Raw genomic sequence first — 9,309 nt, forward strand, 5'->3', positions numbered from 1 at the left:
ATAGATAACTGCACCAGAATGTGTTAGTACACCTATACCCAATTGATAATCTGTTATCTGGATACACAATTATTCACCAATTTTTCAAATAAACACATTTATTGACTGAAATTTCTCCATTTACTAAGCTATTCTTTTTCAGGACTGCAATTGTTGTATTCCAATTATTCTACCAAATAGTCATGGGTCAGAGCTTCAATGTGGGTGAAATTATTGAATTTCTATCAAAAGTTTCACTTGGAGCGTAAGTCATATACTTTATTCATCTTAGTGTATTTAAGTTAATATGCAATGTTGGTTATGAATTTTCTAATTTTAGTGTAGCTATGGGCCTTGCTTTTGGAATAGCATCTGTGATATGGTTGGGTTTCATATTCAATGACACAGTTATTGAGATCACACTGACTCTAGCTGTCAGCTACATTGCTTTCTTCTCTGTAAGTTTAGACACCTTGCTTGTGTTGAATTTTCTTTGCAGACCTTTCTGGAGACTAAATTTAGACAAGTGCACTGCATTAATCAATCAAGGCTCAAATCTTGTTCTTAAATAAATTTATCCATTTAGGTGATGCAATGATGGGATGTTGGTTACAATTTATTATTTTTTTTATCTTGTATTTTTTTCACTTTTGTTTGGTTCCTTCTGCAAAGCTTAGACAGCTTAATTTTAATTATACATCTTAACTGAGCATCCAAGTCATTCCTAGGTTATGATATTTGAGAATCTTGTTGAATATGCACTAAATGCTTCCAATGTTGTTTGCTATCTTCAAAAATACTTCTAAGTAGTTCAATATATTTGGCGATATTTCATGATGCTTAGATGTTAGATAAACTTTATACAATAGATTTTGAAACTTTATATTTTTATGCTCCACTAATATGTTGGTGCTATTCATTGTTGTATTAGACTCTTTCTAAGTAAGCGGGCATACACATAACATGGTTTTATGTGTTGGATCGGTTGGATGCGACTGGGGGTGTGCAAATAGATGCTCACTTCCTTTGATTGTGTGCCTGCAATTTGAGTTAGCATAGAGGAAAATACAAACAACAAACTCAAAACACAAAACAATGCAAGTTGTTTTATGTGGTTCGATAGTCCCCAAGACTTCTACTCCACGACCTATAATCCTTCGGCGGATCACTTTCGGAATTCCACTATTTTTTTTCCTTCTTGGATATGTAGGTGGAGAAATCTCTTACAACATCTATTATTACATTAATACAAGAGTACAAAGATAAGCAAAATAAGTATAAAAAATTGAAAATTACAATAATTAGTGCTTTTTCTTTGCTGCTTTTTTGCTCTTTTGCTTGGTTGAAAAATGGCTTGAGAATGCTCTTGCATTCTTTCAAGAATTACCTCTAAAAAGCTCAAGAGTCGGTCAAAATTCCCAAGCTTTCCTCCTTTTATAAGCTGCTCACTATTCTAGAATCCGCTAATCAATTGACTAGTTTGAACCCATTTGAAGACTAATTATCGTAATTCTTGTTGTTACGCAACTTTTCAAACCAACAACTCTTTTCCTACTACATCAATCGATTGATCATGTATTAATCGATTGCCTAATCGACTGTCTAGTCAACTAGTCAACATTTTGTTCATTTGCTTCCTAGCTTGAGTTGACTACTCAATCGACTTTACCTCCAGGTTGCCTAGCCGACCCCACTTAAATCTTGTGGGATAAGGCTTGGCCAACACCATATTGGTTGTTGTTGTTGTTGTTGTAAATGGTGCTAGGTGGTCAGTGACCGCCTAGGCGGTTGAATTTTTTTTACTATTTTTTATATATAATATTATAAATAGTCATCATTCTTTATGATATTTATGCATAAATAAATTTTGTATAATACAATACAATTTATATAAGGTACAAATAAATATGTAAATACAATTAATAAAAATTCATCATCATATTAATATTAAAAAAATAATATCATTACTTTTATAAAAATCTAAGTTTAAAATTCAAAGTTTCAATCCAATATGGCAATAAGTCAAATACTAGACTAAACATAACTAATCTTCTAAATCATCTATACATGCACCATCAACTACATTCATAATCCTCTCATCATCGGACTCAAAATCAATATCTTCATTCTCCTCCTCTGATATATCTAAATCCTTATCAAGTTTTCTAATGGGGATATTCCTTGTGCTCCTCCTTAGTTGTAGCACCTCATCCCCGAAGCCTCTGCCACTATTCTCCAAGTGAGTCCCGAACTCGGCTCGACCTCATCTTCATAACCACCATCAACAAGCCAACTTTGAGCTTCACTAGCTTGAAAGGATAGAAGCAAATCTCCACCCATTTCTTTTTTATTCTTCTTCTTCATAAGATTAGCGTTGAATTTAACATATACAAGATCATTCAATCTTGATGTCTCGAGCCTATTCTTCTTCTTAGTATGTATCTAAACAATTAAAAAATTATTAAAAACTAAAAAAAAAAAAGAATATATAATATAATTTATGAATTACTACTTACCTCTTCAAATTAGCTTCAATTTCTCACACCCCGATGAACTATTTGTCAAAAAGAGAAATCTCATTGCCATTTTTTGTAAGTTTGGAGTGTCACCACCATAATTGGACCACCATCCAACTTAAAAAAGTAAAGAAACAAAAAAATAATAAATCCAAAAATATGTAAAAGAGACATGTATGTTACTGAATAGAAATAAAGGAAAAAGATGTACCCGGATCAAAGTCATGGTACACATCCACCTTCTCATATGCTGTGACCGCTATTTTTCTTCCAAAGTTTCCGGATTTACTCTTATACTTCAACAATTTATCATTAGAAATGGTGGCTTGCATGTCCTCGTCGGTGGAAAAAATTCTCTCAACACAATTCAAGAACTCATTCATAACATTTGTGTCATTTTGGATGTTTGGATCTTTGAAGTAAAAAAATTGGATTCAATAAGTAAGCGGCATAATGCAAAGGACTATCAAGTCTACCCTCAGACTTCTCATCAATAATCTTCAAAATAGGGATGACATTTTCTTCTTTTTTGAAAGCCTTTGTTATCTCTTCCTTGGCTTGTTTAAGTGTACCCAATAAAAAGGCCATTGAGAGCTTTTTGTCACCGTCAACAAGGCGTAAAACTTTCACTAAAGGGGTGAAAACATTCAAAGTCAAAGAAACACCATTCCAAAAAGAGATACTTGTTACCGTTGTCTTCACCATTTCCCCTTTACAGTACTCCTTAATTTTGTGTTGCTCCACTCCTCGGATGTATACACAAGTCTCAATTGATCTTTCTTGCCTTTGAGATTTTTCAAAGTAAAAAATGAAGTAGCAAATCTAGTCACCTCGGGCTTCACAATATCCCTCTTCTTGGTATATTTCCTCATAATAGCCAAAGTTCTATGATGTGCATAGATGAATATTGTTAGGGCCTTTGCTTTTTCAAGCATTCCGCTAAACTTGGATAACTTTTCAATTGCTTCAAGCATGAGGTTGATTGTATGAGTCACACAAGAGGTCCAAAAAATTTGAGGTTGTGTAACCTTCAACAACTCCGCCGCCGCTATATTGTTTGTCGTATTGTCCGTTACTACTTGAACAACATGTTGAGGGCCAATTTCATTAATGTATTTTTCCACAAAGTCAAAGATGTAAGCCCCGGTGTGTGCCTCCATGGATGCTTCAATAGAACCAAGGAAAGAAGTGCCTAGTTTGTAATTAATATATAAATTCATAATGCTTCTCCTCTTGTGATCTGTCCATGCATCGGTCATAATTGAACATCCATTTTTCATCCACTCTTCTTAATTATTTTTTAGAGATAATTTGGTTCTCTCAACTTCTTGTTTCAAAAGTGGCTCTCTTAGAAGATATTGACTCGGAGGTTTGTAGCCTGGGCCAAATTGGCCAACTGCCTCTATAAATTGTCTAAAACTTTGATTGCCAATTGCATGAAAAGGAATCCTCGCCTCATAAATCCATCTTGTAAGGTACTCATGCATATCATTTGTAAACTTTAATTTCAATGCATCATTTATATTTTGTTGTCTTGTTTTTATTGGATCGATTGCAGATGTCCATTTATCAAATAGACCCGAGGTGCTTTGGTTTCTTTTTAGAAGAATTTTCCTCCATTTGACAATCTTCATTCTCTACATCAACACCAATATTTACTTCCGCCCTCTCTTCTTTTAGTTCTTCCACCCTTTCTCTCTTTTTGTTCTTATTATTTTCAAGATAAGCTCTTACTCTTTTTTTGTCTTCATCAGATGCTTTAGGACATGCTTCAACTTGTCCTACAATACCCGCAATATGACGCTTCATTCGATAAACTCCTCCCTAAATAAGTCTCTTACACAATTTGCATGTGATCCAATCTCTTTTTTCTTTGCAATACAACACCCCATATTCCCAAACAATATCATTAGACTTTCGCTTTAATTCCACCTCCGATTATTTATCCTTTTTTGCCATTAATCTTCAATAAATAAATAAAAGATAAAAATTAGAACAAAAATTTATTATAAAATATATTAATTAAAAAAATTAATCTAAATATTTTCAAAAATAATAATAATTTTTAAAATTATATATTAAATTAATAAGATAATTTTATTAGGCTTTAATTAAACCTATTTAAATTATCACAATCATAGCTAGGAGTTGATTAAAATTATTAATCTATAGTTTTTCGATTAAATCCTAAGTTAAGTTAAAAAAAGAAAAGAAAAACTTGCTTTTGGCTTCGGTGCCTACACGAATGCTTCGGATGTAGGACGCACCCGGAAGTGTCGCTTGGGTCCGAACTGGACCCTTCGCCTGAGCTTGGCGACGGGTTCGGAAGCTTTGCTTGAGCTCGACGACACACTCGAAAGCTTCACACGAAGTCGAAATGCCGAAATAGGGATAGCCTAATCTAACAATGTGAGTATACAAAAAACTAACCTAAAAACTGTAGCAAGCAGCGACAACAACGATGGCAGTGTCAACGGCGGCGGGCGATAACAACGGCGGTGGTTCGAGTCGGAAGGAGAGGCAAGTTCTTTGAAATCATCTAACACATCGATTTTTTAACCTAAGTTTTGACCAAGGTTTGAAATCTCGAACTGTTTCACTCAATACTAACGAAAATTTTTATTTCACCAAGGGACCGGGATCAACACAACGTTCCGGTCAGGATGGAGGTCCGATGACGCCTTCGGAGGCGTCGCGCAGTTTGGTGACGCCGTTGGAGGTGTTGCATTGGCCGCATGTGCCCTGGTTGCACAGCCTGCGCATGCACCGGTCGCGTGGCTTGCCATGCACCGGTCACGATCGTGAGGTTTTTTTTTATTAAACTTAGGTTTTAGAACTTGAGTTTTAATAATCAATTCATATCTATAGTTGGGGTAATTTAAATATGCTTAATTAAAGTCTTTTAAAATTATCCTATTATTTTTTAAAAAATATTTTATTTTTTTAATTTTAAATATTTAGATTAAATTTTTTATTTTTAGTTAATATATTTTATATTTTAAAAATATCAAAACTATACCCGCATGACATGACATGATATAGTACTGAAACTGTATCATTCCGATTCGAGATCGAAATCTCGGCACGGCTTGATACTTTAAACCTTGTTTTTGACTACCGCTTATAAAACATAGTCTTCGATAAAAGCGAGGCGGTTCACGTCCGCCTCTCGCCTAGGCGGTCGCTTCCTACGCCATTTAGAACATTGATTGTACATGTAGCTAAACTTAGTCTATGATTTCTAGATAAGCAGACACATATAGCATGTTTTTATGTAATTGTATAGTATGTTAATATTTAAATCTAACACATGCTTTGAATAGATGTTCAAATCTATAATATTGTCTCAACATTTTCAAATCTATCACAAGGTTTAGATTTCCCTAACAAATCTATCACTTGTGAAACTTTTATTCATTCAAAGTCACTAACTCTGTGGAACATCAACTCGCCCAAGCCATCTATGTCAATTGCCAACTCAACAAGGGTTAATTAATTTAAGAGAAACCTAGTATCAAATCCCTAAATACCTAAAGCTTGATCCCCTCTATAGTAGCAATCTTCCCATGCATCATCATAACTTATCGTCGCAATGACATTTGCATGGTGAAGCTTATCTGTTGGGGCTGCTCAATCACCTTGCTGGCAAAATAGGTGGCGGAGGTGGTGAGTCCTAGATTGGACGTGGGGCAATAGATTAGATCTGGTAGTGTGGATAATAGAGGAGGTGGGGGCAATGGTCGGAGGGATAGTGGTGGGGAGATAGAGGAGTTGGAGACAAGGATGATGATGGAGGAGATGGTGGAGGAGGTGATGGAGAAATCCAACTTGAAAATGACTCCTCTCTTCCAACGATGATAGTGAAAGGTTCACTACTGAGGGATTGAGAGTAGTTTGTAATAATGCAATGTTGACATAAATTTAGTAGTTTTCTAGTAGGAAGTCTTGAATCATTTCCATGAAGTATAGATAGTTTAAAATTCTAAATTAGCTAAAAAAAATTTATTTGACATCGATTGTCATTTAAGTTCCAAGATTTAAAATTCTGAATTAGATCTAAAATTTACAAGTTGGATTTAATAAAGATAAGGAATTAATATGCCAAAATTATTTCATTACATATTTTTTCCCAGCATTTTGATCCCAGCCATCATAATCCCTGAGCTCTACTCAAGTTGCAATTTACTAGATCTTGGAACCCATTTTTCCTCTTTTGGAAACTGATAAAGCTAACCTAACTTGCATCATTATAACTACACTGGAAAGACCAGATCTAAATGTAAAACAAATGAATCATTTAATTATTGGAATGAAAAATATGTTAAATTCATATCTTTTATCTGATTTCATTTGTATGGAATGAGTGAAACTGGAAACACCAATGTTTTATGTGTCACATTTTCAAAATGACTATAAAAGGAGTGTTGATGACTGCAACTGCAACATATTGAATCATTTTCATTGTTTTTTCATGGATTTCTTAGAGTTTGTTAGTGTATATGCAAGTTCATTTACGAACAAGGTAGTGTATTGTGTTTTTGCATTAAAACCAGCTTATTTTCTTGTTATTCATCATGGTGATTCTTTTCATAGGCTCAAGATGTGGCAGATATTTCAGGTGTCCTGGCTGTGATGACTTTAGGAATGTAAGTGCATTTTCTTGCAATGATGCTTGCAATTGTTTAGTTTGCATTTTTCTTCATATAAGTTCACTTGAATTGGCAGGTTTTTTGCAGCTTTTGCTAGAACAGCATTTAAGAGCGATAGTCAAAGAAGTTTGCATCATTTTTGGTACGGTTGCTATAGGCTCTGATAACCTATATTCTGGAGATTGGCTGCATTTCTTGTTCAAGTTTGTTTTTGCAATAACACTTAAGTGTGTAAACTTTTAGAAAATATCGAATTACACTCACTTTTATTGCGTTCATTGATGTGGTCAATGTACTTCTGTCATGAGAAAAAAATAACTTTTAATTCGTTTTCAGGGAAATGGTCGCTTACATTGCAAACACATTAATATTCATCTTAAGGTATAACTAATTCATTTTATGTTTCATTTTCATAGGCTCATGAAAGTTTATCTTGTTCATTGATAGAAGAGTTTTTGCATTTATATTGTATGTTTTTTTTTTCTTTTCCCTTGTTTCTGATTATCCTATTGAGTTGCAGAAACAGATTCTTTACATTACTAAGGTATGACTAAGTTAGCTTTCCTAAGACCTTTCATTGTTGCATTGGTTAGCGCCTCATGGAATGAACAGTCTCTTTCTTTCTCGTTCATTTTGTCTACATTCTTATTTGCTTAATTTCATGGTTCGTACTTTTGTTATTTGTATAGGATGGAGACATAAAAAATATTATTCTATTTTAAAGAGAAGCATTAGATCATATTTATAGGACTCGAACATAACATCTTGCATTGAAATATCTAAATCTATTCAACCTACAATTATGTCCAATTATTTTTGACTAATAACTCTAAAATTTTCTTAAAGTTGGAGCATACTTGATATCATCAATGTCCAGCTTGCCACAAATTTCGTTCATGATTATCTCGGGATATTTTCAGTGGATGAAATTCGTGACAATTTTTAAATGATCTTCAAAATGTCTATTATGGGTTAATATTGGGAGTAAGATCAAGTGGGACCGATATTACTCCAAATGACAAGAATGTTAGGGAGGAGATTGTAAGATCCAACATCTACTGAAGAGAAAGATGATACTAGAAGAGGAAAATGACTAGAACTCTATCTTTTCGAAGTTGCAGCTAGCGGAGACAGAGTATTGCAAATAAAAACAAAATTAGAGTTCCAACAATTTCTAAGTGGAGAAAAAATGCCTAAAGGAGACTAAGTTTCTGGAAATTTTATTCCAGAGGAAAAAGGGAAAGGATAGATTAAGTAAAATGTGACACCTTCTCTGAGAGAAAAGAGATGTTGGAAACTAAAAATTAATTTCATATTAAATCATCCCCGCAAACGAAAAAGGAGGGTGGTGAAATAGAAACTTGTGGTATCTTAATTTGGGATGGAGGAAAGACAAAGAACTTAAGAAGAATAGATGCTTTAGATTAATCAACTTCTTTTTAAAATACTCTCTCCCTTTTGATTCATCGTTCCCATCTTTTTAACCTTCATACCTTCTCTTATTTTTTGTTTTTTGATTTTTTAAAAGTTGGCCCCTTCCTTCTATGGACTCTATTTGTTTTGGATGTGACCCATCCTAGACTAGTCATGTTGGATCTAGTCTATGGATAGGGTGAATCATGGCGGTGCCAAACCAAGAGATCCCAATCAAAGAAACATCTTGAATTAAATTACAGGTGAAAAAAATGCATAATGAGGTCAAGACAAAAGTGCAGTTTTAAAATTGTTCCATGTCGATTGACATGGAAGCTTCTGCCAATGACCAAAACCTTGAAATTTCAACAATATTTCAGACCTTGGATAGAATCTTTGTAGACGGAGGTGGGAGGTCTGACAGTCCTTGACCAACATTTGCTAGTAGTAGTTGTTACTATACTTAGGGGGACAATGGTCAGCAAACAATTTCTCTGCCTTTGGTCGTTTCTACATGGACCTGCAGTGAACTATTGAGGAGGAGGATTGGGGTGGATAGACAATTAAAGGCAAAGATAGCTTTGTAATAGGTTTATGAAATTAAAATTTTAATTCTTTTTCTTAATCTTGAAATATGATATTGCTTGTTTGGACTATCGATCTAGTACAAGGGATATTGCTGCTATGCTACTACCAGGCTACCATATATATGGTTTAAAATTTCGAGCCGTATCAGAATTTTGATTTATGAC

General features: G+C 34.1%; 1 protein-coding gene and 1 pseudogene across 1 annotated transcript in view; one reads left to right on the forward strand and one right to left on the reverse strand.

Moving 5' to 3' along the window:
* The window catches only part of LOC141838479 (sodium/hydrogen exchanger 8-like), a 52,506-nt gene that overhangs the window by 15,144 nt on the left and 28,053 nt on the right, over positions 1-9,309 (forward strand). Inside the window, exons 6-10 of the mRNA XM_074725971.1 lie at positions 143-244; positions 320-437; positions 7,089-7,141; positions 7,221-7,286; positions 7,481-7,525. Coding sequence (XP_074582072.1) covers positions 143-244; positions 320-437; positions 7,089-7,141; positions 7,221-7,286; positions 7,481-7,525 — 384 coding nt within the window. The remainder of the gene's footprint in view (positions 1-142; positions 245-319; positions 438-7,088; positions 7,142-7,220; positions 7,287-7,480; positions 7,526-9,309) is intronic.
* On the reverse strand, positions 2,024-3,775 carry LOC141839396 (uncharacterized; annotated as a pseudogene).

This window comes from Curcuma longa, chromosome 11 (assembly GCF_044706935.1).
Source record: "Curcuma longa cultivar G26 ecotype Majalengka, Jawa Barat chromosome 11, ITB_CL_G26_1.1, whole genome shotgun sequence".
In the NCBI taxonomy this organism is placed as follows: domain Eukaryota; kingdom Viridiplantae; phylum Streptophyta; class Magnoliopsida; order Zingiberales; family Zingiberaceae; genus Curcuma; species Curcuma longa.